The sequence below is a fragment of the Camelus dromedarius genome, chromosome 5 (assembly GCF_036321535.1).
Source record: "Camelus dromedarius isolate mCamDro1 chromosome 5, mCamDro1.pat, whole genome shotgun sequence".
Lineage (NCBI taxonomy): Eukaryota > Metazoa > Chordata > Mammalia > Artiodactyla > Camelidae > Camelus > Camelus dromedarius.
In genome coordinates, this window is record NC_087440.1 from 21,575,316 (window position 1) to 21,600,448 (window position 25,133).

At 59.3% G+C, this 25,133-nt stretch overlaps 4 protein-coding genes across 16 annotated transcripts in view; 1 reads left to right on the forward strand and 3 right to left on the reverse strand.

Annotated features, from left to right (window-relative positions):
* Window positions 1-9,560, forward strand: part of SPTBN5 (spectrin beta, non-erythrocytic 5) — a 46,249-nt gene extending 36,689 nt beyond the window's left edge. The window contains 20 exon segments of the mRNA XM_064486363.1: window positions 315-452; window positions 532-788; window positions 938-1,124; window positions 1,339-1,551; window positions 2,001-2,197; window positions 2,318-2,522; window positions 2,748-2,942; window positions 4,084-4,239; window positions 4,429-4,646; window positions 4,816-5,005; window positions 5,233-5,409; window positions 5,575-5,679; window positions 6,030-6,170; window positions 6,245-6,319; window positions 6,642-6,728; window positions 6,822-6,910; window positions 7,054-7,136; window positions 7,978-8,028; window positions 8,299-8,392; window positions 9,434-9,560. Of these exon segments, the coding sequence (XP_064342433.1) occupies window positions 315-452; window positions 532-788; window positions 938-1,124; window positions 1,339-1,551; window positions 2,001-2,197; window positions 2,318-2,522; window positions 2,748-2,942; window positions 4,084-4,239; window positions 4,429-4,646; window positions 4,816-5,005; window positions 5,233-5,409; window positions 5,575-5,679; window positions 6,030-6,170; window positions 6,245-6,319; window positions 6,642-6,728; window positions 6,822-6,910; window positions 7,054-7,136; window positions 7,978-8,028; window positions 8,299-8,392; window positions 9,434-9,446 (2,871 nt within the window). The 3' untranslated portion in view covers window positions 9,447-9,560.
* On the reverse strand, window positions 7,948-20,951 carry PLA2G4B (phospholipase A2 group IVB). 11 transcript variants are annotated; one of them, XR_837877.3, is made up of 21 exons: window positions 18,612-20,951; window positions 18,138-18,213; window positions 17,717-17,853; window positions 17,458-17,589; window positions 17,201-17,241; window positions 16,996-17,035; window positions 16,682-16,736; window positions 16,271-16,401; window positions 15,932-16,015; window positions 15,593-15,630; window positions 14,669-14,804; window positions 13,809-13,945; window positions 13,319-13,541; window positions 13,023-13,140; window positions 12,570-12,707; window positions 12,308-12,412; window positions 11,981-12,160; window positions 11,467-11,633; window positions 10,719-10,905; window positions 9,013-10,649; window positions 7,948-8,168 (listed from the first exon to the last, which is right to left on the reverse strand). XR_837877.3 is itself a non-coding variant. In XM_064485721.1 (21 exons), exons 2-21 carry the CDS (start codon window positions 18,660-18,662, stop codon window positions 10,429-10,431), a joined length of 2,355 nt encoding a protein of 784 aa, XP_064341791.1. In that variant the 5' UTR covers window positions 18,663-18,754; window positions 20,777-20,951; the 3' UTR covers window positions 7,948-10,428. The 11 variants fall into 11 exon arrangements, 9 of the variants coding, with proteins under 9 accessions (XP_064341791.1, XP_064341788.1, XP_010987585.3 ...); XR_837876.3 differs by having other exon boundaries at window positions 7,948-8,181; XM_064485721.1 differs by having other exon boundaries at window positions 7,948-10,649; window positions 18,654-18,754; window positions 20,777-20,951.
* JMJD7 (jumonji domain containing 7) lies at window positions 20,948-22,975 on the reverse strand. The gene is made up of 5 exons (XM_064486364.1): window positions 22,804-22,975; window positions 21,780-21,875; window positions 21,494-21,570; window positions 21,128-21,287; window positions 20,948-21,036 (listed from the first exon to the last, which is right to left on the reverse strand). Exons 1-5 carry the CDS (start codon window positions 22,973-22,975, stop codon window positions 20,948-20,950), a joined length of 594 nt encoding a protein of 197 aa, XP_064342434.1.
* Window positions 22,889-25,133, reverse strand: part of MAPKBP1 (mitogen-activated protein kinase binding protein 1) — a 56,508-nt gene continuing 54,263 nt past the window's right edge. For 2 of the 3 annotated variants that reach the window (XM_064485713.1, XM_064485712.1), the window contains one exon: window positions 22,889-23,286. In XM_064485713.1, the coding sequence (XP_064341783.1) occupies window positions 23,032-23,286 (255 nt within the window). In that variant the 3' untranslated portion in view covers window positions 22,889-23,031. The remainder of the gene's footprint in view (window positions 23,287-25,133) is intronic. The other variant, XM_064485716.1, reaches the window with a different exon arrangement.

Genomic DNA, 25,133 nt, shown 5'->3' on the forward strand with positions numbered 1-25,133 from the left:
CCTGTGGGTGCAGGAGTCAAAGTACAGCACCTTTTTTATTTACCCTCTTCCACCTACAAAGGGTAGGCCCTGACCCCAGGCCGCCTCAGTCTAATATAAGTATTTGAAATGTTTTCTCTCGTTTAAACAAAATAACCATTACTGTCTCCATTATGTGGCTAAGAAAAATGAGCTCAGAGAGTTTAAGGAACTTGCCTGAGATCACACAGCTAGCACACAGACTGCAGCCACGGGGGTGGTTGTTGGAGCCAACACAAGGGCCCTGATACCAGCAGTCCTGACTCCATGAGGTGTGTGCCATGTTGTGACTATAGGAGGGGCAGAGGCTGCTGCAGGAAGGCCACCCGGCCTCGGAGACTATCCAGGAGCGCCTGCAGGAGCTGAGAAAGCTCTGGGAGGAGCTGCAGGCCAACTGCCAGAGGAAGGCAGTCAAGCTACAGGAGGCCCGTGAGGTGAGGTTGTGGGCTACAGAGCAGGCTAGATGCAGCTCTAGGCCTCTCCCCTGCATGCCCACCTCACATTCTGCCTCAGGCCCAGCGTCTGCGGCGGAGTGTGGAGGAACTGGAGAGCTGGCTGGAGCCCGTGGAGGTCAAGCTAAGGGCCCCCATCGGGGGCCCGGACCAGCCTGGGCTGGACGAGCTCCTAGGGGCACAGGGAGAGCTGGAGGCAGCAGTGGACAGGCAGGCCGGGTGGGCACAGGCCCTGCTGGGCCAGGCCCAGGCCTTTGTGCGGGAAAGCCCCAGCCTCGCCCAAGACTTGGAAGAGCAGTTCCAGCGGCTGCTTCAGAGGTAGATCCATCCCTCCTCCCTGCCCCTCACTCATCTCCCCAGGGCCTCCCCCAGCCAGCCCATGATGAGGGGCACAGGGTGGGTCACAGTCTGGCCATCATAGTGACAACCAGGGTCCCCCACCCTGGTCCTGCCCTCCACTGCTGCAGGTTCGAGGGCCTGAGGGAGCCCCTGCGGGAGCGCAGGACAGCCCTGGAGGCCCGGAGCCTCCTCCTGCAGTTCTTCAGGGACGCTGATGAGGAGCTGGCCTGGGTGCGGGAGAAGCTGCCCCTGGCTGCCTCACGAGACTGTGGCCAGAGCCTGAGCACCGTGCGGCACCTGCAGGAGAAGCACCAGGTGTGGGCCCGTTAGGAAGGGCAGGGCCATCCTCCATCCGCCACTGGTGCTGGGAGCTTCCTGCCTCCAAAAGGCTTTTGGGGCCTTAGATTCTTTGCTGGTCACAAGGACAGGGTTCTCTTTGGGGGCATCTGTGGGATCCCACAAGGTTTCAAACACAGCTCTGGGTCCCCAGAGGAGCACCCAGGAGCATCCCCGGGTCCTGTCTCTGCAGAACCTGGAGAGTGAGATGAGTAGCCGCGAGGCTCTGACCCGGGCAGTGCTGGGCACAGGGCGCAAGCTGGTGCAGGCTGGGCACTTTGCCGCCCGCGACGTGGCTGCCCGGGTGCAGCAGCTGGAGGATGCCGTGGGCCGCCTGCGGGCAGAGGCTGCACAGAGGCGGCGGAGGCTGCAGGAGGCTCAGGAGGCCCAGCAGTTCCTGACAGAGGTGAGGGGTGAGGTGGGGCCGGGCAGGAGGACACCCAAGGCGTAGGCAGGCCTGGAGGGTAACCCCCGGCTGGGGCTCCAGGCTCTCTGTGTGTTTTCTGTCACCTCCACTGAGTCGTTTCCTTCAGCTTGTTTCCCAGAAAACGGCCCCCTGGGTTTGGGTTGGTTTTGCTTTGCTGTTTCTTCTAAACCAGTGATTCTTAATCAATGCTTTACATGAGAATTACCTGGAACCTTGGAGAAATGCTGATTGCTACCCAGGCTCCCTTCCAGACCAGATCAGAATCTTATGGGGGGAGAGCCAGGCATAGAGAGTTGTTGAGGCTCTCAGGTGATCCCAGTCAGCCAGGCTGAGAACCACTCACTGCTCTAAATCTCAAGGTCATGAACTCAAAGTTGAGAGCCCTGGAGGGTACCACCCAGGGAAAACTGTCCCCTTTGTCACCCCAGCTCCTGGAGGCAGAATCCTGGCTGGAAGAGCGGGGCTGTGTCCTGGACACGGAGGAGATGGGCCAGAGTGCCGAGGCCACTCAGGCCTTTCTGCGGAGGCTGGACGCCACCAGGAGAGAGTTGGAGGCGTTCAGTCCTCTCATCGAGAGGCTGCAGCAGAGAGCTGCCCTCCTTGAGAGCAGGCCGAACCCAGAAAGGTGGGTCGGAGCCAGGACCAAATAGGGAGGAGAGGCAGGGCCCCTCCTGTCCCTACAGAGGCAGAAGGCTGATCTAGCCTGGTGAGGAAGTGCTCTAATGGGTTGTCCTTCCTGCCGCAGCCCTAAGGTGCTCGCCCAGATGCGCGCAGTGAGGGAGGCCCACTCGGGGCTGCTGCAGAGAGCGGAGGGCAGGGGGCAAGGCCTGCGGGAGCAGCTGCAGCTCCACCAACTGGAGCGGGAAGCCCTGCTCCTGGACGCCTGGCTGGCCAGCAAAGTGGCCTCTGCTGAGTCCCAGGACTATGGGCAGGACCTGGAGGCCGTCAAGGTGAGTCACTCCTGAGTGAACCTGGAGGACAGTGGATTACAAAGGCAAAGAGGGAGGGTGACAGGGGAGCAGATGGGAAGTGGGGGCCTCTGGGCAGATCCCTGCAGTTCTTGAGGCAGGGCCTCAGGACGTCAAAAGTGGCCAATTCTGCCAAGCCCTTCGTCAGCGTTGGGAGCTGCAGGATACCACCTCCAGAGTGACCCTCCCCGGCCCTACACCCTGCAGGTGCTGGAACAGAAGTTTGATGCTTTCAGAAAGGAAGTCCAGAGCCTGGGGCAGGCCAGGGTGCAGGCCTTGCGGGAGCGGGCAGGCTCCTTGGAACGAGCAGCACCCAGGTGCTCTCCCCAGATTCAAGTGCACCGGAGCCGCGTCGAGGCCGCTTGGGAGAGGCTGGACAGGGCACTGAAAGCCCGCACACAGGTGGGTGCCTCCAGACCAGACCAGGGGCAGCCGAGGGGTGGGGACATCTGTGCCTTCTGTCTGGGCCAGGGACAGCAGACCCACCAGTTCAGTTGGGTTTGGGTGTGGGTGGGTGAGTGGAGGGAGGTGTCTGCCTCTAACTCCCAGTGCCAAGCAGATCAAGAGGCTCAAAGTCTTCCACCTCCAGCCCCTCTGAGTCTTTGCACCAACTTGGTTTCCTCCTTGTGCAGTTGACACCTCGAGGGAGAAAGAGCATGTCTGGCCAGCATCTGACCCCCTCTAAACCCCCAGCTAAACGCAGGCTTCAGTTTCATTAAGACACATGCCTCTTTGGTGTCTCCTTCACCACACAAGCTCACTGGGTGAGGTCTCATCCTCATGCTCTGAGTGGATCTGTACGCCAAGGAAATCCTCAGTGTTCCCCTATCACCTTAGCTCTCAGCCAGAGCTGGCAGTTTCTAGAAAAGCAGCCCAGATCCCTGTGCCCCTGCCAGAGCCTGCAGCCCAGGGAGGCTGTCTCTGAGAGTCCTGGCTGGGCAGCCTCCTGAGCAGACCCTCTTCTCCTCAACCAGATCCCCCAAACCAACTTCCTCCCTCACATAGACCCATTCCCGCCTGCTTCCGAGTCTCCACCTCTGCCTTCCTCATAAGTATGCACTGAAGACCCTCTCCTCACAGAATGTCCCCTGGGGCCCCACCACGTGTCATCAGCAACATCACACATTCACTGAGTGGCTGCCACATCTAGGACATTTTCTGCACCTGGTGCTCATGGAAGAGTCACCAATCCCCGTGGACTTGTTGGTTACCAGGGGGAGAGGGAAGTGGAGAGGGGCAAGACACGGGTGAGGGACTGAGAGGTACAAACTATTAGGTACAAAATAAGCTAAAACTATATACTGCACAACCCTGGGAATATAGCCAATATTTTATAATAAGTATAAATGGAGTATAACCTTTATAAATTGTAAACCACTACATTGTACACCTATAACCTATATAATATTGTACACCAACTATACTTTAATTTAAAAATAAACAATTTTGAAAAATAAGGAAAAAATAAAAGGAGGTAGCCCAGGAGGCCATGTCTCCAGGAAGAGAGGACCATGGCCAGAGCAGGCCCTCCCTCCTCTCCCAGAACCTGGCTGCAGCCCGGGAGGTCCGCGGCTTTGAGCAGATGGCAGCCGAGCTCCGGGGCTGGATGCAGGAGAAGGCCAGCCTGATGGCAGGAGATGCCTGTGGCCACAGCCTGTCGTCGGTGCAGACCCTGCAGCAACAGCACAGATGTCTGGAGGTGAGGATCCACATGCCACGGCCTGCCCGTCTCAGCCCCTCCCTGAAGGCGGTGGGAAGGGAGGGCCTGCCTCAGGTTGTGGAGCAGTCTGGAAGCAGAACCGACTCCCCAGAGGAACTGGGTGCTCCCTGAAGAGGAGCAGGCATCAGGTGCCGGGGGGTGAGGCCTGATCATGTGTTCTGGCGGCAGAGGGAACTGACAGCCTTGGAGAAGAAGGTGGCACAGGTGCCGACCGAGGCCTGCCGGCTGGGCCAGCTACACCCCGAGGCTCAGGAGGGCCTGGCCAAGCAGCTGGCTGAGGTGCAGAAGGCCTGGGCCAGCCTGAACGTGAAGGCCCAGGAGCGGGGTCAGCAGCTGGAGCAGGCTGCCCAGGGCCACGCCTTCCTCGGACGCTGTCGGGAACTGCTGTAAGTGGGTCCTCCCCGGCTGTTGGCTTAGCTCTACCCTGCAGGGTCACCCCAGCTCTCTGGGGAGCTACCGTCCTCAGCCCCTGGTGCAGCTCCTGCCCTGCTCCACCCCCCTCCCCACCCCACAGGGCTCCTGGCCCTGACAGCAGCTTCCACTCCCTGCCCGCAGAGCATGGGCTCAGGAGAAGCAGGTGATGGTGTCTTCAGAGGAGCTGGCTGGGGATGTGACTGGAGCTGAGCAGCTCCTGGAGCAGCATGAGGAGCTGGGGCGAGACATCAAGGAGCACTGCCTTCAAGCCCAGAATGTACGGCAGGAAGGGCAGCAGCTGGTGGACAATAGCCACTTCATGTCCCTGGAGGTATGAGCACTGAGATGAGTCTGGGGCTGAGCTGGGCACAGAGCCCAGTTACCCAGGGCTTCGGAACCCCCAGCAGAAGGGGAAGGCCAGGAAAGAGGTGGGGAGAGAGGGCAGAGAAGAGGACGGTCCAGGCCTCAGGGTCTTCCCCCACACCTCTCCTGGGCACTCCAGCCCCGCCCTAACGGGTGCTCTGGCTGAGCATCCCACCCACGGCGCCCTCCCACCAGGTGACCCAGTGTCTGCAGGAGCTGGAAGGGCGGCTGCAGGCGCTCGAGGAGGCCTGGGTCCTGCGCCAGGGACGCTGTGAGGAGAGCTGGCATCTGCAGAAGCTGTGGCAGGGGATGGATCAGGCCGAGGCCTGGCTGGCCTCCCGGGAGGGCCTCCTGCTGGACCCCAACTTCGGGGTGAGCTGGGGCCCTGCCCCTTAGCCAGCTGCACTGACAGCCACAACCAAGGGCAGATCCCGTGGCTCCTCTGCTCACTGTCCCCTGGGCCAGGCTGTGGAGGGTGAGGGGAAGGCTCTCTGTGCCCCCACAAGCTGGGCCTCACCCTGGCTGCCTTCTCCCCAGCACTCAGTGTCAGACGTGGAGTTGCTGCTCTGCAGACACCAGGACTTTGAAAAGCTGCTGGCTGCCCAGGAAGAGAGGTTTGCCCAGCTTCAGAGGAAGGTGAGGGTGAGCAGAAGCTGGGTGTCCTAGGAGGGAGGGGCCTGGGGACCGATGGCGGGAGCGATCCTGGTCTTAGCCTGAGAGTTGGGTTATCCGCAGGCACTGAGCCCACACCTGACCCTTCAGGAGAGCGCTGCTCTTCCCTTGCCAGCTAGAGTGTCCTGTCACCCCCACCTCCTGGTGAGCTAGGGCACCCTGTGGCCTGGGATGAGAGGGAAGTCTCTTGAGCTGAAGCAGGAAGAGCTGAAAAACGAGGAGACAGGGGCTCCCTCTGGGTGGGAGCGGTGTGGGGAGGAGGGGCTGGGGCACAGAGCCCACAGGAACCCTGACCCGGCCCCCCTTCTCTTCTCCCCAAGATGGACCAGAAGCTGCTGCAACAGGTGAAAGGGCTGCAACCCGAGAGGCTTGGCAGTGGGCTAACCTCCCTCCAGCAGAGTTTCTCAGGAAGCTGGTGGCCTGGAGCACAGCTGGCTGGGACAAGGGACCTGCAGCCAGACGTCCCTGTTGGGCCGCACATAACCTTCACCACCACTGTCTCCCTGGAGCATGCAGCCGGGGCCGTAGGGGTAAGGATGCAAAGGGTACCCCCACCACGGAGGGATCTTCAGGGGAGCTTAAGTAGTAGCTCCTGCCGTGGGGGAGGAAGGTAAGTGCCCAGGGATTCCTTCTGCTGCAGCTCCCTCCACAGGACTGCTGGAGGCCTCGGAAGGCACAGGGCCAGGCGCCCTGGAGTTGTGGTGGACACGCTCCCCGCCACAACAATCTGGCTCCCTGGGGCCACTGCACAGCTTCTGCCCTCATCCAGGATGGGGTGGGCCCCCTTCCTCCTCCTGGGTTCCCTGGAAGTCGCTCCTTGGCTCCCGCTTTCCTGTGGGCTCCTTGGTCCAGCCTAGCACCTGCCCTGGGAGCCTCTGCAGACACACAGGCTTTGACAAGGCTGGTGTGGCCTCACCGCCTTCTCTCCACAGCCTAGCCTGAGCCGCCGGCACAGCTGCCATGGGGCCTTGGGGGACAGCTGCCGGAGCCTGTCCTGGGATGAGAGGGCGGTGGCAGAGGTACCGGGCAGTGGGCGGACGGGCACAGGACAGAGGCCCCACAGGGGAAAGCAGGGGTGGCCGTGGTAACCCCTGCCTCTCATCTCCCCTCAGAACGTGGCTTCCACAGCCTCCTTCGACCTCATAGAAGCCCAGTGTGAGAGGCCAAGGGACCACTATGACGGAAAAGACACCTCCTTAAGGTGAGGGCCGAGTCAGGCGAGAGACGCTGGCCCCCAGACATGCTAACTCAGCTGGCATGGCCTCCCCAGTGCAGCTGAAGGGGCTGGAGGCAGGGTCCTCTGCCTGGGAGGCAGGCTTTGACCTATGGCTGTCTGGGTGGCAGGCTGTCTGGGATGGAGACCCTATTCGCAGCACCATCTGAAGGGCAGGCTGAAAGCCGGCATTGCGCCCTGAGCAGCACGGCAGGTAGGCTCCAGGGGAAGCCTGGGGGGCGCAGGGGGCTTTGATTCCCTGGGCCCCAAGCTGCTGGTGTTTAACGCATCCTCAGAAGTTTCGTATCTGGTACTTCTATGTCTGAGAGGTAAACAGGACTTGTCTTTTCTCAATTTAAGGCTCAGAGAGGGTAAGCAACTAACTAAAGATCACAAAGCTGATTAGTAGCAGAGGTGGGCCCAGGCTCGACCCCCTGGCTGCCTCCTAGTTCTGTTTCACCCATTTTGGAGTCTGACTCCCCTGAGCCCTTCCTTCAAGGACCCTTGTGGGCTTCCCCAGGCTCTGCTCTGTCTGGCTGAGGCCTTTTCTAACCTTCTAGTCTTAAACCAGCTCTGAATGCACCTCCCTTGGGGTATCTTGTAGCCAGTAGCCAAGCCCAGTTCTACCAGGAGGGAAACACAGAACGCACCCCAGCACCCCCTAGACCAGAAGCCCCTTGTCATTGTGATCTGACAGGCTCCAAGTGGAGAGTGTTTAGGGGCCCCACCCAGGAGTCCCTCTGGGTTGCTGGCTCTATTCGTCAGCCTGTTCCCCTGAGAGCGCCCTGAGGCTGTCCTTCCAGAATCCCAAAGGGAACCGAGTTTCTTTAGAATCTCCTCCAGGCTAAGCCTTTCCAGGACCACCAGCATTCCGTCTCCCAGGAGGCCGGGTGCACTGGGGGAGCCTGCCCCTGTGCGCCCTGCCTGGGCTGCACCCCTCTTCGGGGGCGAGGCTTGGTGTGTGCCTCTGGGTGCCTCTTAGTCTGTTTGGGCTGCGGCAACAAGTAGACCACAGGCTGGGTAGGTTATGGACCACAGATGTTTATTTCTCACAGTTCTGGACGTTGAGAAGTCCAAGGACAAGGCGCCGGCAGGCTGGGTGTCTGGTAAGTGCCCTCCTGCAGGCTGCAGATGTCGCCTTCTTGCTGTGTCCTCGCAGGGTAGAAGGGGGGAGGTTGCTCTCTGAGGTCTCTTTTATAAGGGCTCCACCCTCAGGACCAGATTCACCTCCTGAAGGCCTCTCCTCCTAATACCATCACCTTGGGGTTAGGATTTCAACACATGAGGTCGAGGAGGACATGAACACTGAGGCCGTGGCAGGGAGGCTGCAGCCGAGCATCCAGCCCAGGATGACTGTGTTCTTCTTTGCTCTGCAGCACCTAGTCTGAGCCCAGAACTTCGAGCTGGACCCCTGGGCTTCCCGGCTGAGCAGGCTGCTGCGAGGGGGCCCAGCACGGCCGCTCCGCTCAGGTAGGGCACCCGGGTGTGTGGGTGGGAGTCCTGAGCCCCCACGACAGGCACAGACGCTGCCCTCCTAAGCCCAAGGTCCCAGGACTCAGACCTACGCTGGAGGGTGTGGGGCCAACCTCCACCCCGACTCTCATAAGAGGCAACAGAGTCCGGACCCTGAGGCTCCCTTTCCCCACAGATTCCATGGCTGTCCCCTGCCCTCCTCACTGAGGGAGATGCCCGTGTGCACTGACAGCCACCTGCAGCCCGAGGAGCTTCCGCAGGTGGCTGGCCCCGTAAAGGAAAGTGCACCAGGCTCCTAGTGGCTGTCCCACCAGGCCAGACCCACGGTAAGGGCACATGCCAGGAAGCCTGCCCGGGGCCCCACACACCTCCCTTCTCGGCCTCCTCCACTCCTTCCTCTTCAAGATGGGGCACTGCTGACAGGACAGCTAGACCCCTCTTGCACCCTTGCCTCCATCCTCCTGTGCTTTCCCCAGTCCAAGGACCAGGTCCCTGCTCCAAGGGGGAAGGGAGCCTTACTGTCCCAGACAGGCTGGGAGTGGATTTCACCGAGGCACACACGCACAGCAGACATACAGACACCGATGCAGCACACAGAGACACACACAGGCCCGTACCTGAGGGAGCAGTCACATCAAAACGGGTTGCAGCCACAGCTGTGGTCTCTGGTGTAACTGTCCACCTGCTCCTGAAGGGCCACAGGTTCCAATTTATGATTCAGATGATGTGCTGTTCCGTGAACAGGCCTTGTCCTGGATACAGTGGCTTCTAAGGTTATCAGGTCTGCCATTCATTCTGCTCTGAGTCTAGCCACATGCCCAGGGCAGACAGATGCAGTGAGTGGGGTCATGAGACCCAATCATCTCCCATCCATCCCACATGTAACGGTCACTTGTGCCTCTCAGCTCCCAGCGTCCTCATCCCACATCAATATTAGGAGCAGGTGCGGTTTTCCAAGGGAGGCTTAGGGCACCAGTACTAGAAGATTCTGGGGCAGCTATGCCCTAAATGCACTCCACTTCCCTATTTTCCCAACAGGTCTGGGCCCTGAAGCAAAAACCCTGTGGCACCAAACCTGAGGGCTACAAGTGAGGACACCCATGAGGGGACCAGGAGACTCAGCTACCAGGCCCCTCAGGACCAACTTCTGGAATAGACAGTTCCTTGTTAGAAGACAGGCCCCACCAATGTCACAGCTTGCTGAAGTCACAAAGTTAGCACTGGCCTCTTTCCTTGGCTCCTCTGGACCCAGGTCTGGACACCCCTACCACGAGACAGACAGTAGCCCTTTGAGTCCCTGGGTGAGGAGGACAGGAGTGATGGCCATCATGGCCTGTGAGTCTGCTCCCCAGAGCAGGGCTAGGCCTGCAGACGCAAGGCCACCAGCCTGAACTGGCTTCCTCTCTGGCCTGAGTGGAGCAGACACTGCAGTCCTGGGGAAGCCCAACCAAGCTGACTTGCCAGCTCTGTAAGCTGCCAGAGATGTTTTGTTTTCTAAACCAGTTCTCAGCATGTGTAACTGAGAGCCTGGAATGATACATGTCCCTCTTGGCAGCAGTGACAGTAATCTCCATAACGCCTCGTGGTTGTGTGAGCCTCTGTAATACAAGAAGTACTCTATTTCACTCTGCACAGCTACTCAAGGTAGCCAGGAAGGGAAAGCACACACAGGCCCCGGCCTCTGTGCTCTTACAAATATGGCCAATCCTGCTCCACTCTCCCCCCGCTGCCACAGAACGTCTGCATTTTCTCTGGCCACAGCATGGAGACCAAAACCGGAGGAGAGAGGGCCCAGCCCCTGTTTAAGATCCTCGCCCTACCCAAGGGTGTCGGCTTCAGGGCCGTGGCTGCGGTGCTGGGTACCACAAATGCGCCGTCCAAACTCCCAGCAGCTCTGGAACTTGTCAATGATGGTCTCCACCCCTACTCAACTGGAGAAGCAAGGCGGCCAGAGAGTGAGCCTAAAAAAGGAGTCAGGGGCCATGGGGGCCAGGCTAGAGCCGCAGGCCAGGGCACAGCAGCCTCCCCGCCCATCACTCGGGCCGGCACCGCTGGCGCTGCCTCCGCCGCTGCACGGCCTCACGCAGGGCCTCCAGCAGCCGCTCCTGGTTGTTGCAGATGTTGTAATGCGTCAAGCGGAGCAGCTTGTCTGCATCCTCCTGGCTGTAGGTCACCTTCGAGTAGTGGTAGGGGGAGTCGGATGAAGACAGGTTCACCTCCCCAGCCTCCTGCTCCTCGGCTGTCCGTCGGACCCCTGTGGAGAGAATGCAGCCTGGGCATGGGCGCAACCGCTGGGGGCGGGGGGTGGGGGACAGTGACTCACCTGGGGCCGAGTGCTCCCGGAATGAGGCATTGACCAGCGGGAAGTGCAGCACGGCGGGGGCATCGGGGCAGGCGGGGTCGGAGAAGAGGTGGCACTCCCGGGGCTGGCGCTGCTCCTCTGGGCTGGGCAAGACGGGTGGGAACGGGATGCCCTGCTCCTGGCAGAACCGGCCCAGGAGCTGCAGCTGCTGCAGGGTGAACAGAGGCGGTGTCAGTGGGATGGGCCTGCATGGGCTCCTGTGTCCTCCACACTAGGCTGATGGAACGTGGAGAGCCACTAAGACATGGAACTGAGTGCCCAGATGCCAAGTCAGACTCTTGTGGACCCAAAAGGCCAGACTTGACTTAAAAAAACGCTCTAAACCTTGTAGCCTGTCTACAGCAGCTCCTCTGGGCTCAACCAAGCTGGGCTGCTAACAAACCCCAGGTTCTGCAGTTGGGAGACAAAAATTTTCACTGGACCAACACAGAAACTCAAAGCAAGGAGTTCTAGAGGTCCAGGACCAAACAGGGTGCAGAGATAGCAAAGGAGACCCAGATAGGATACATTTTAAAACACTGCCAGCTTCCCCATCACTACTCCCCTGGTGGTGAGTTCATAGATTCCACAGCCTTCCATTCACAGAGTCATGTCACAGCCCCCAAGGGAAGCTGGCCCAGAAACCAGACTCCTAAGCAAATCTATCCAGAGGCAGGAGTCAGGATGCTTCTGGATTGCCCCCCACCTCCCAAGCCTGTCCCCAGCCCACCTGAAAGGCTCCATGGAGGTTGTAGTCCAGTGACAGGATGAGGTCCACGTCCCGTGTGGGCCGCAAGAGGGGTGGGCAGCTGGTGTTGACAAGGTAGCCAACATCCAGCAGGCAAAGGTAGGGCTCTGCAGGTGTCAGCTCGTTGGGGAAGCCATCCAGCTTGGTGGCTGGAAAGGTAGGGGGTCAGGTGGAGAGCAGCTGTCACTGGTGCTGAGCACCAGCCCCCTCCAGCCTAACACCAGCTCCTTGCTGCTGAGGGAAGAAGGCCCTGCCCTCCAGCTCCTGCTCAATCCTGCCAAAGCAGCACCTCAATTCCTGAGGTCTCATGGATGGGCCCCGACCCCAACATAAGGAGAATAAAAAGGGTTCCAGCTCCAAGCAACCCAGGGAACTGAGCTCAAAGGGCTTGGGGCTGAGGGGTTGGAGAGCACACATGTCTGGACCAGGGACCCAAGGCTCAGGCGGCCATGGGAAGACTTTGAAGAGCTGGGACCAGGAAGAGAAAAGCAGATACCTTTCCAGGAAGAGAAGTGAGGATGCTGGAAATAGTCCTTGTGGAAAAAGAGGCCATGCAGGAAATTGTGGGTGGCCTGGGCAAGTGGACGCCGCGTCAGAAGGTCAGTGAAAAACTCAGCTATCCTGCCAGCCACTGTGGGAGGTTCTTCTATCTTCAGAAGGGGAACCTGCTCCTTGTCTGCAGTCAAGAAGGGGGAACAGGGATCCCTGGACCTTTAGTCTGGCCTCTATGGACTCCCAAAGGCCTGAGAGGCACCCCCACCCTCCCCAAATACAGCTCCACTGGCTGCCTCTCCCATCCAGGTGAAGGAGCCTGGACACCTACCCAGGCTGGCCTGATCCTGTGTCCAGCGGTCCCAGAACTGGCTGGGCTCTGAGGACCAATATAAGCTGTCCTGGAGGTTGGCTGCATACAGGTTGCTCCAGATACCTGAGAAGGAGACACGAGTGGGAGAGTCTCCCACTTTGTTGCAACCTGACCCTCCCCCAACCCACCCAGGGACTGAGCTGGGAAGGCAGAGCCCACCATTCCACTCAGGCCCATTCTCCCCACTACCCCCGCTTCCCCAGCCTCCCAGACCCCTCACCTTCCAGGAAGCAGATGCGGGACTCAGGAAGCTGCTTTGTCAGGCGCCCCATGAAGAACTCGGAGCCAAAGAGCTCAGCGGGGATGAAGGCACCGTACTTGGGAAAGCCGACCTCGTAGGGGGAGAACTCGCACCACTCTGTGAAGAGGCCACACGGACTCACCGTGGGGCCCAGAACCTGAGGACCCTGGGCACCAATGCACCCACCACAGGCCTCGTGACAGGCAGCCTGGTGACCAGCAGGCTCAGCCTTGTTGCTGGCACCCTGAGTGTTGGACCTACGGCCCTTGGCCCCATCCCAAAGCTGAGTGACTCCAGTAGGATGACAGGCTCTGGAAAGCATGGGGCCAGGCCCAGAAGTGCTAGGTGTGACACCCACTTTCATACGCAGGCCCAGCTACCTCTCATCCTGCCAACTATAAGGGCACGGGCCTCAGCTCTGGGGCTACTCACCCCCAAATTCAAAGGTAGTCAGGTTCCGTTCCTTGGTGTTGAGAGCACAGTAGATGGGCAGAGGGTTCTGGCCACGACTTAGGGCCTCCCGCTGGTCTGAGAGTTTGTGGTCATGGGGCTAGGGGAAGATCATTTGAACCTAAAGCCATGGCTTCCCAGGGCTTTTTCCACCCCCTGATGCCCAAGGCTGCTCTCCAGCCCTGGACCTGGCCCTTTGGTGGCCGGCCACCCCCCATCACCCGCCCCCCAACAACTCCCCGCCCTACTCCCCTCCCAAGCCACACCCCTCCCCGCACCTCGCCGTGCAACAGTGCCTCGTTGATGAGGGCCCACAGGTTGGTGAAGCAGTTCGGGTAGCCCAGGCGGGCACGCTCAGCCAGCTCCTCCCGATACCGCTGCAGCTGCCTGGGGGCCAGCACGCCCAGCTTGCTCCTGGTCACCTGGGCCTTCAGTGACTCAATGGGCCCTGCCAGGTTCTTCTGAGACCACTCTGGGTCCTCATAGAGGCTAGCCAAAGCCCTGGGAAAAGCCAAAGCCAGAGGGATCATCACTCAAGGACCCCGTCGTAGGCCTTGGGCTGTGTACCCTAGGACAAGAGTCTGACAAGCACCATCCAGGGGCCCGGGTCCACTTGAACACGTTTCTCTCTGGCACGTGCATTCTCCCAGCCCTTCCAAGTTGGTCAGAGAGGCCTTTGGAGTCTAGGAGAGCCGTACCACCACACCATCCTGCCAAGACCCAACTAGCCACCCCCAGGTTCCAGCACTTGACCTGCTTCCAGCTCACCAGGTGGAGCCAGAGGCCCCTGTGATGTAGGAGATGCAATCCAAGAGGCCCAGCTCCTTCAGGCCGGCCAGCTGCCCATACAGGGAGGTCATGGCCCGGATCCCACCACCAGTGGCCATAACAGCTACCACTGGGATCTGGAAGAGAGAACAGCCAGGCTCAGAGAGGCCTTAGGAAGACGGAAGGCCACGCCACAGGAGAGGAGGTAGCAAGCCAAGAGGCGACTCAGCTCACCCATAGCTAAGGCTGGTCAAGATCTGATCAGGGCTTTTGGGACCAGTTCTAGTCAAGCCTCCTAAGAAGGGTCTAGTCAAAAGTAACCTTGCGAGGGTCAGGCCTGTCTGGTTTTAAGAACTCCAGGAAGAACGGACAAGTTCCAGTCCTCATCTCCTCACCTCCAGCCCCTGAGGAGTTTGGTGGTTGCTTTCTTGAAGCCCCTGGGCCCCCAAGTCCCCCACATGGCCACCCCTCTCCCTCTCGCAAGGAGAGGTCATTTCCTTAGGAGATGCACCAGGTCGATCCAAACCTCCAGGGACTGCCCTGGGCCAGCCGGTGGCCCTCAGGCTGTATGTCTCACTGATCCATCAGACTGGGCCTAGTCTCAAAATCTGGACCAGGCCAGGAATCAAGAAACAATGAGAAGGAAAGCTAGCCCAGCGAGGCAGCTTGAAAGCTGCAGGTGCCTCATGTAATGCTCTGCATTTGATGCCATCGAGCTCCTGACAACAGCAAGTGAGCAGGAAGCAGAGCAGGGCTCAAGCCTGGCTGGGCACCGGCTCTGGTCCGGTTAGGGAACAACCGGTCCCAGCATCAGGCACTGAACTGGGGGACGCCCACCCAATCCAGCCCAGTCCCCAGACCTCGTCCTCCTGCAGGTCTCCATCCAGCTGCAGGGCCTGCTTCAGGGCCCTGGCCACCACCTGCCTCCTCCTGCTCAGGAAGGCCCGCTCCTCGGCGCAGGGCTCGCAGCCCAGCCGCACGGCCAGCTCCCTCGGTCTGGGTGGGAAGGAAGGGACCGTGAGGCAGCTCCCGGCCTCGTCAGAGAAAGGGAAGCTGGGCCTGCCTCCCTGGAAAGGCCCACCACCATCCTTCTCTCCCTCCTCTCCCCAACTCTCAGCCCTGCTCCTGTGCCCTGACTGACGTGTGACGTGTGTGGATGATGGGAGGTGAACCCAGACCCTTGTGGGGACACCCTTGGGCAATGCAGCACAACAAGTGCACAGGACCAGGAGCAGTGACCAGAGGCCCCTGGGTGGGACCCAACACCATTGATCCACTTCCACCTCTCAGCTGTTGTGTGTCACCCACCCAAAAATGACTTCAGAGTGGGTGGGGAACAGGGCTCCCACCACTTCATGGGGGGAAGCTAGTCTCGGGCATGCGGGGGGCCCGTGTGGGCGGCTCCTCTTGTCTCCTGAAGGTTAGCTGAGGCCCGTCCACAATTGCCTCCCGAAGGGCCTTGACTGCGCGCCTCTCAGTTTCCTGCCATCTGCCTCTCACCACTCTCCCACCTTCTCCTGTTCTTCCAGCCGAACATTTAGCAAGTGCCTCCTAAGTGCCAGGCACAGGACTAGGCACACAGCCCTCGGACTGCTTCAAAAACGCATGTGAAAAGTTGACAAAAAGAGCTTTCATCTGCCGAGGCTCCCACACCTCATGCCTCACCCTGGGAGCAACCCCTGAGCATCTCTGCTAGGAGTCAGCCCATCCCTCTCGCTCCTCCAGGCTGAATGCCCTGGCTGCTGTCCCCCGTGACCTTCCCCAGGGCCCAGCCAGCCTCTCACCCTTCTTCTTTTTTCAGCTCCACCCTCATCAGGGGCTCCTGAAAACCATGAACACTCCAGTCACAAAGATTGGCCACTCTGTTCCCTCATCCCAACCCAAGCCATGTCCCAGGACTGCTCGATGTTCCCTTGGGCCCCAGCCATCTCCATAGGGGCCAGGTCTGAGGCCTGAGGGCAGGGATGCTCAGAGGACCCCCTCCCTAGAGTCTGGCCCAGCACTTGTCCAGGTCAGGGCCTGAGGACAGAAGCTGCTAGAGAAGCAGGCCAGCCCTTCAAGGCCCGGGGCCTGGGCCCAGCCTTGCCCATGCATCTGGCTTTCTTTCTCTGGGTGACCAGTACCTGGGACGTAGGGAAGACGAGTCTCACCACTTGGCCAGAGGGCAGGGCCCTCAGGGGCACCTTCAGTCGCTCTTGGGGGGCGTCCTGCAGGGAGGATGAAAGAAGACCTAAGAATCTCCACCCCTCTGTTCCAGCAGGGACCTCACCAACGGCCCCTGGGAGTGACAGAAAAGCAATAGGAAGGGGGACAGGAGACAGGTCGACTCCACACTTCTCAGGTGCCTGACTCTGATGGGGAGTGGGGCTCAGGGTGAGCAGAGGGACAGGCTGGCAGGAGGCGCTGGGAAGGAGGGGGAGGGGCCCTGCAGCTCCGGCACCCAGGAGGAAGCCGTGCACTACCTGCAGGTAAACACTCAGCTCCTGCTCCCAGCAGGCCGGGCAATGGAAGCAGAAGGAGCCGGCTTCCACCGAGGCCTCCTGCGGACCTTCACGGGACCCAGGAAGCACTAGCTGAACTCTGCCCTCTGACCCTGGAAACAGGAACCAGAGCAGAGAGGCTGGGAATGGGAGGCCCCCAAAGAGGCCCCTGTCTTACCTAAGGGGCCATCTCTACTGCGATGGAGGTCTGGCCCAGACCTAGGCTGGAAGATGGAGCCCTCACCACAGCCCCTCTGAGGTCTAAGGGGAAAAGCCCTGGTGTGGATTTTCCCTCCAACCCCTGCTCCTGCCTGAGAGCTGAGGGCAGCTAGTACAAGACCCCCTCCCTCCAGGGTCCCCTTAGAAAGCAGAAGAAGAGGGTGGGGGACTCACCCTTCTGATCCCCTGCCTTCTCCAGTCGAACATGCAAGCAGGAGAGCTCCCGGGCCTGGGGCATGAAGAGAGCCCCTCAGACTCGAGCCCCTCTCCTATTGGAGACCCCACCCTCCCAGGACCCTGGGTCTTGCTCCTCAGCATATTATTACCTTGGCCCTGAGTCACCAATCATGTGGCTGGGGTTGTATCCCTTTAAACTGAAATCCCAGGGCCCCCCACTCAGCTCTACCCCTGAGCCCCATGGTGGGGCACAAGGTTCAGGCCCGGGGAGGACGGCGAGAAGATGGCAAGAGGGAGGGTTCTAGACTCACCACCAGGATGCCATTGCTGACCAGCTGCTCACAGTCTGTCCTGGAAAGAGCCCCCACTGACCCTTAGGAAGAGTCCAGGTTCTCAGGTTCTCACCCTCCAAGGAGGCCTGGGCTTTCCTCCACCCTGGTGCCTCCCAGGAAGGGTGTCAGCTCTGTGTGCGCTGGAATCCCTCCCACACGGGAACCGCCCCTTGGCCCAACTCACAGACTCTGAAGCCGAAATTCAACTTCCAGCTGCTCCTTGCCCTGGAGAGAGAAAGCAGCAAGTTACAAAGAGGAACCAAGAAAAAGAATGAGGACAGGACTGCTCTCTGGTGGACAGTAGCTCTTGGCTGACAGAGGCCTCTGGGATGCCAAGGAAGCCTGGGCCACTCATTGGAGAAAGCAGCCATGTTCCTGGCTACCCGCCAAAGCACCCCCTTCCCAGGGCCGAGGCCCCTGCCGCCCTGCGCACAGCCTTACCTGAGGGTTCAGTGAGAAAGTCTCGCGCCGGGACTCTCCCGTCCGCAAAGTCCCCACGTCAAACAGCACCGACAACAGGGTGTCATCCTTGGTCAGGAGGTCCTGGTCGAAGACTTTGAGTTGCACGATGTTCTGAAAGGGGAACAGAGTGAGGGGGCTGCAGGAAGGAGGGGTGGGGCAGGGGACAAGGGGCTGGGAGGGGACAGTGGCAGTGGGTGGACAGGGACAGCGAGCAAGGGCAGGGCTGACACCCGCCCACCTTGAGCTGGCTGTGGATTCGGAAGTGAAAGCTCTGATTCCAGATGGGATTTCTGCTGTTCTTGACCGTGCGTGTCTGAAGCTGGTGGCTGGAGGCTGTGGGCAGCCACAGAGTTACATAGCAGTCAGAGGGGGTCACTGTGGGATAGAAGAACGAGTGCCCAGTGAGGGCCAAGAGTCCTTCCCAGTCCAGCTGCCCGGAGCCCATGTTCTTCCAGCAGGGGACCTAGAGACCCACAGAATGGTGCTGGGTTAGGGGCAGGAGGTGCAGGCCCCACCTCAACGATCCACCTGGTACCTCCTCTCAGCACCCTCCCCAAGAACCCCCTGCACACCCAGCCCTGCTGACGCCTCTTCCCACTGCCCTGCCCCACTCCATTTCCCACTGCAGAACCACTGCCCTCCCTGGACCCAGCACTCACCTAAGTCTTTGGAGGGCAGGCCACGGGCCTGCAGGACACGAATGGTGAGCAAGCATGTCCCGGGTACCTTTGTCTGCTGAGGAGGGAGGGAGAAACAGGCTTACTGCAGGCTGATGGGCCCCAAAGCAACAAGGGCCAAAGGGGAGGCTGGGGTGACACCCTGAGGCCTAATCCCAAATCAAAGGACCTGCCCTGCCCAGCCAAAGACCTGTCCTCCACCCACCAGCTGTGAGCCAAAATGAGGCCACAGTATCTCCTAATGACGCCTGTCGACACTTACACAACACTCCGGGCCGCCTCTGGTCCAGGGCTTTATGTAAAGTAATTCAGTTTAATCACACAACCACCCTGTGCGTGGGGACTACTTATCATGACCAACCCCACAAGGAAAGAGAGGCACAGAAAGGCGAAGTCGTTGCTTCCCTGAGGTCCAGGGCCAGGACTGGACCGGGCTAGCTTGACTGGAGCTCTCACCCGACACCTCCCTGCTTCCAGTTCCTGGTATGGTATCCTTACTCTTGCCATTCCACGTCCCCGGCTCCCTTTTTCTAAGCAGCCTTGAGGCTGGTCTTGGGTGGAGGGGGGTCCCAGTGTGGTGGAGGGGTGTGGACATAAGGCTACAGAGGGAGACGGAGAGGTATGTCAGGGCCCCTGGTTGAGCTGCTTCCTGTACTCTCCACCCCTGGCCAGGGGACAGTTCTGGAAAGGGCTCTCCGCTAGGCTAGGATGGCAGTTACCAGTTCAGATCACCCACAGGTTGTCCCATCTTCCAGGTCCTACAAGTTCAGGCTAAAGATAGACCCCAGGTGGCCCCATCCAAACCCATGACTCTGGGTATGGGGATGTAGACCCTGCGCCAACCAATTCTTCCTTTTGGCCTTCGGCCCTGCCTCAGAAAGGCTCTGACAGATGGAGTCCAGGGGCAGAGCTGGGGAAGCTCATCCATCAGTGTCAGCCCTGGGGCCCCAACACCCAAAGCAACTGAGTCACAAGGAACACTGGAGCAGCCACTTCCTCTGGGGCCCCAGGACAGCAGCTGGGAGCCTGAGTTCTCAGGGTCCAAGTCTGTGGTGCCAGGGAGTTCTGCCTGGAGCCCATCTCTAGGGCAGAAAGAACTCAGGATGACCCTTCATCCCAAGACCCTGCCCCTTCCCGGGCTTCTGCTCCCATCCCTGGTCCAAGGCCAGCAAATGCCTGGAGAAACTCACAACTCCCTTAAAAAACAGCATTAAGTCGGCCCCAGAGGGACCAGTGCCCAACCGTATCTTACCAGAGCCATAGGGTGGAGTCCTCGGGAGGCAAGAATGACGGGCTGTGCCTGCAGGACTGAGGACTGTCAGCTTTTTAACCCAGAGCCAGGGATGTCCCAGCTAGTCCCAAGCTCCTCCCTGGTTCCTCCCAGCCGCCTCCGCTCCAGCCAAGCCCCACACCCATACCCAGACCAACCACCTGTCCGGGAAATGAGACACCTTAAACATACATGGAGTCACTGACACCCTCATGATGGGGGCTCAACACACAGGAAGACATTCTCTCCAGCCATCACCATCTGGGTCTAACCTACCCACCCGGCCCTGCTCTCCCTGCCTGGACCTAGAGGGGCCCCCAGGAGACCTCAATGTCAGAGGCTGCGTGCAATACTGGAGGGGGGGGCCTGGAGGGGCTGCTGAGGTCTAGGAAGCAGGGAGTGGGCCCCGGAGCAGCAGCAGCAAATCTAAGAGCTGTGTCCCCCAGCATAGGGCCTTTCGCAACCGCCTGGTGCCAGAGTGACTGAACCACCCAGTCCCGACTGAAGTGCTTGGCCAATCTGAGGAGCACCCCAAGCCCCAGCACAAACTGGAAGGGCTGCGGCTTGTTCCAGGAAACAGCCCTTGAAAGCCACATGCCAGGCTGCCTCCACCTTGGAGCTGGGTGCTGGGTGGCTGGGGAGGAGGCCTCTGGGTTGGCACCTGGGCAAGTGGGCTCCTCCGTCTCCAGGGCCAGGGTGGGGCAGGGCCGGAGTCTGAGTGTAGAGACCCACTCCTTCATCTGGGGAGCAGCCTCAGGAGGGTTTCTGTCCCCTCCTACCAGTGCTTGTTGTGAGAGAGAAAAGGCTGACTCTCGGGGCACCAGGCCCCAGCCGGAGGAGAGCAAGCAAGGCCAGAGCAAAGCTAGGAAGACCTTTACCGGCCCTGCGTCAATGAGTTCCACGCCAGAGTTACAGGCCTGAGGCCGGCCTGCTTGCCCCAGGGGGGCTGCGATGGCCATCCTGGATAGAGGGGTCTTGGCAGCAGAGAGGTCCTCAGGCCCCAGCCTAGACCCAGCCCTCACCCCCAACCAAGGTCACCTAAACCTTCCAGCCCTCACCAGACCACAGCAGGCAACTGCGAGGGAGTCTGAGCACACGTGAATCACAGCTGCCTTTTATTGAACACCTCCCCTGTGCCAGACCTGTGTCATCCTTACAGATACCATCTTCAACACCCGTGAGGTAGGAACCGTCATTATCTCCATTTTACAGACAGGACACCAGTGCTCTGAGGCAGTAACTCGCCCAAGGTCATGGCGCTGGCGCGAGGCGAGGCTGCACCTGAAGCCCCATTCCCCCTCCAGCACAGGCTGCTGACCTGTGCGCCAACTCCCAGGGAGCCCAGACCTGCCTGGCACCTCCTGGTCCTGCAGACCGCCTCACCAGCCTCCAAAGCTGACCCTAAGCCCAGCAGGGCCAGCAGCCAGCACCTCTGACTCCAAGTTGCCTCTAGAGTTGACCCGGCCTGGGACAAGCACGACCTTTTTCACAAGTTGTCTTGGCGACGTTCACCAGGGCTTTGTCAGTTGAGGCCTGAGGCTTTAGTGAGGGAGTCCAGCAGCTGGAAGTAACTGTACTTGAGGTCATACTCCATGTCATACCAAAAATTCACTGGGGGGGAGAATGGAGACCAGAGCATGAGGGTCCCCCTTCTAACCTAAGCTTCCCCACCCACCCCCAGGTGACCTGGGCAGCCCCTCACCGGCAATGCAGCCATGGGACTGCTGGACATGGTGGAACCACAAGGCAGGCAAGTAGAGCATCTCCCCAGCTTGCACTGTGCAGTGAAGGGCCTGGGCCTGACTGTAACTGGGGTACCGGGCCAGATCTGGAGCCAAGGGGTCCAGTGGGATCCACGGCACCTGGGGACATAGCAGATGCCAATAAGCAGGCCCAAAGCCCCCATGCCCTCCAACTCTGTCCCTGCCAAAAGTAAACATCACAGGCCCAGCCCTGTTCAGCACTGGGAGGCCCCATACAAAGGGATTCTTCAGAGCAAGGTGCTACTTCTCTACAGCCCAGACTCCAAGGCTTCCCCCTCCCTGGGGCCTAGGAACAAGGCAGACACCTTCTCCATAGCCTCTTCATCCACCACCTTGAAGGAGCCCTCTTCAGTTAGCTGGTAGGTTGCCGGTGTGTACAGCTCTGAAGCCAGAGGAAGAAAGGTGTGGGGACCCTCAAAGGGCCTGGAGCTTGCCACTTGTTCTGTGGGTGCAGGGGCAAGAGGGTCCCAGTGCAGTGGAGATGCTGTGCCCAGACCTCAGGCCTGGGGCCCAGTCTGCCCGGGGTTCCCCACTGCCCTCCCTCTATCTTGGGCCACCTGCTCCCTCGCCCCTGCAGGCCACGCACCCTACCATAGGGGATGAAAGGCCGGTCGCTGGGAGGATGCAGCAGGAAGTGCTTCTCTCCTGAGATGACACAGTAGAGGTTCTCATAGTGGTCCTTGTGCACTGTGACACAGAGGGCCCAGTGGGCAGGGTTATGAGGGGCAGGGCACAGGACGAGGCAGATGATCACACTTGGGGCCCTGCACCCCAAGACAGCTTGTGGTGTGGCAGAAGAGTACGCAAATTCACAGCAGGCTCAGGGCAATGCCGAGGAGTCCAGCGGGCATTCAGGCATCTCAGATCTCTGCCCACCAGGGATTTGATGCTCGCCAAGCCCAGGGCTCACCTTCACCAAGAGGGGAATTCGCACAGACAGGGTTCTTCTGTATTTACCCCCTGACCTAGCTGGCCTTCAGAGTGCTTTCTAGGCACCTAGAAGAAACAGTGTCCCCCACCGCCAGTGCCATGGGCACCTTCACCCACCTGAGCTGTCGGGGGAGGCTCTCTGCTGTGCCTGAGCCCCAAAATCCCCGAAGAAATCTCAGAGAACAGTCAGCCCAACTTCCTTCCAGGCCGAGCCTTCCACTCTCGGTCCTGCCTTCCCTCCCTCTCACCTTCTCCCCACCATTGCCTTCCCATGACACCTACACGATGTTACAGCAGATGCCTCCCCCAGCCAGAAGTTCACAGCATCAGGCATCTTTCCTGTGGGTCAGAGGGAGGAGGGTCGGTTAGGAGAGGGCGTCCTGGGAGGCCAGGCTGGGAATTAGCACCATACAGTAATACTGGGGCAGAACCGGGATGGGGTGCAGAGGGGCCCCAGGGAGAGAGCAGGGAGAAGGGGCAGCGGTGGGCAAGCATGGGCAAGTGCCTCTGTCCCCTGGAGCAGAAGGAAGGGCAGCAACCTTCAGTAGTTCATCAATCTGAAGTCAAGACCAGGGGACCTGACCCTCTGGGGCCAACTGTGTGGGCCTCATCACCAAAGGGAGAGAAACGGCAGGCAGGGCTGGCTCCCTCCTTCCCATTTCTCCCCTGCCTGGCCCCCACTCACCCAGTGCCTCAGAGGCCCAGGGCACGTGGGGCTCCAGATCAGGCAGCAGCTGAGGAAGCTCAGTGGGCAGGTTGGAGCACTGCTTCTGTACGTAGAGGACTCCGGGGTGCTGGGCTCGGCCCTCCAGCACATCCAGCACGCAGCTGAGGGGCAGGCAGCGCTCGGCAGGCATCACAAAGCGGTCCCCTTGCACGGCATCCGCGTAACCATCTGGGGTCACTGCCACGCTTACCTCCGTGGAGCCCACTGTGGCTCTGGAGGAATGGATGTTCGGCCCGTGCCCACAGGCCTCAAAGCACTGCCCACATCCCACCCAGGACAGCCCTCACCTGAGATAGGAAAGGGACCACTTGTGGAGGGCCGGCCAATGATGCAGGGCATTTCGGATGATGCAGGGCCTGTTGGGGCAGACCCAGTCACGGTAGAAGTGGAGTGGACTGGGGGGCTCATCCAGGTAGGGCACAGCAAGAGGCACACTGAGCTCTGAGAGAAAGAGGATGGTGTCGGGGGCTGAAGTCAAAAGCACCTAGTTGCTGCCTCACTGCCTGCATAAGAGATGGAGAAGGGCAGGACCCACTGTGCCCCGGGGCAATCCCTATAGGTGACCAAGGGACCCTGCACAACCGGGAATAGAAGAATGAGGAGGGGAATTTGAGGGAGAAAGCGTGAAACCACCATAAACATGCCAGGATGGCCTATAAGAATCCACGTGGCCAGGGGCTCAGCCCACAACCCGAACCCTTCATGGGGTCACAGTGGCCCCTTGGCTTTCCTACTCTGGATTGGCCAACCTCCTGGCACCATTAGGAAAGGCAGCCACTGAGGCAGTGCTGTGAGTCCAGAATGGGTAGAGCTGATGCCCCAAAGCCAACGCTGGTATAGGTGGGCCAAGGTTCTGGAAAGCGCCCTCCAACAGCAGTATATACTGGGCACCTAAAATGAGCTCAGTACTGACCAGTGTGGAGGTATTCAGGAATGATCTGTGTCATCTCGAGAAGCTTACAACCTAACTGAGGAGACAGGTTGCTACGCAAAACCACTGGAGGAAAAGTAAGGGCTGAAGTGTCTTTCTGGTCTTAACCGAACAGCGTCACCACCCTCAGACACCCAGGGCTACCACGTGCATTTGAGTAGCCTGTGCAGTGTGCCACCTACGCAGTCGTCTAGAGTGGTTCTGTGTCCCCCTTAACAAAAATCTCTCCCTTTTGACACTTCCTTCTCCCTCACTCCTGTCATCCTGTTGGTTATCTCTAAGTCCTGTTAATTCTACCTCCCAGACCTCTCAAGCCGCACACCCCCCTTTCCTCTGCTGGTATCCACATTCATAGTTAGCTCATGTGGGTCCTCAAACACCACTTCAACAAGACTTCCTTCCCTGGCCACCTTTTTTAAAATCGAAACCTGCCCCCAACAATCCTTATGTCCCTTTCCTTTTTATTTCCATCATGTAGTACCATCTAACACGCTATGTATTTTACTTATCCCAGTTATTCACTGGTGTCTCTCTCTTGCTAGACTGTAAGCTCTGTGAGGGCAGGGATGCTTGTCTTGTCCACTGACGTATCCCTATGACCTAGAATAGTACCTGGCACACACAGGTACTCGGTAAATATTTGCTTAATGATTGGATGAAAGTTTCCAGCATCTCCTGGCTGGATGATTGCTGCAGTGAACTAACTGGTTTCCTTGGCTTAATTCTACTCCCCCTCAAAGCATCCCTCATTGCTGGCCCCAGTCATCTTCCTAAAATACAATCTCATCTCGTCACACCCCTAGTAAAAAGTCCTTTGATGGCTTACCACTACTCCTTACAAAAATACAGTCTGCCTTGGGGCACACTCATGGTGCTCTGTGATCTGGCCCAACCTACTTTTCCAGTTGGGTTTCCTCCTGTCTGGTGCCTGTCCCTTAGCACACATTCTACTCAGCTGGTGCCAAACATTGTTCCTACAGCTCAGACTGGAATGCCTTCCTCCTGGCTTTTATAAAGGCTTTGCTGTGTTATTTTCACCCTTGAAGTCTCGCCTGAATATCTTGGCCCACAGTGGGTGGTTATTACATCCTATCCTAAAAGCCACTGCCCTCATTTTCACCTCTGAGGTCATGCTGTCTCTCATAGCAACATCTCTATGCTCATCATCCTGGCCTTGCAATCAGCTGGAAGGTGAAATGTCTTTAGATCAAAAATTGAAACTGAGCAGGAAGACTGGTGAACCCTGGAAAAGTGAAAAGTGTGCCTGCTTCACTGGCTAGAGAGGCAAGATGGAAACCACCAGGTAGATAAGAGAGCAAGGGGGAAGAATTTGGCAAAGGACCTTCCCAGTCATGTC

Bases quoted from the DNA above. Each gene is read 5' to 3' on its own strand.
- PLA2G4B (XM_064485718.1), bottom strand. From the start codon at position 18,662: ATGGCAAGAGTAAGGATACCATACCAGGAACTGGAAGCAGGGAGGTGT. The intron at 17,242-17,457 runs GTAAGGCTGTGC...TTCTCTCTCCAG, and splicing joins CTTTCTCACTGAACCCTCAG to GGCAAGGAGCAGCTGGAAGT. The intron at 16,016-16,270 runs GTAGTGCACGGC...TCCTCCCTGCAG, and splicing joins AGCTGAGTGTTTACCTGCAG to GACGCCCCCCAAGAGCGACT.
- JMJD7 (XM_064486364.1), bottom strand. From the start codon at position 22,975: ATGCCTGCCGAGCGCTGCCTGCCCCTCAGCTGCGTGCTGGATGTGCTG. The intron at 21,571-21,779 runs GTAGGGTGCGTG...CTCTGGCTTCAG, and splicing joins CCGGCCTTTCATCCCCTATG to AGCTGTACACACCGGCAACC. The intron at 21,037-21,127 runs GTGAGGGGCTGC...TCTCCCCCCCAG, and splicing joins GTCCCATGGCTGCATTGCCG to TGAATTTTTGGTATGACATG.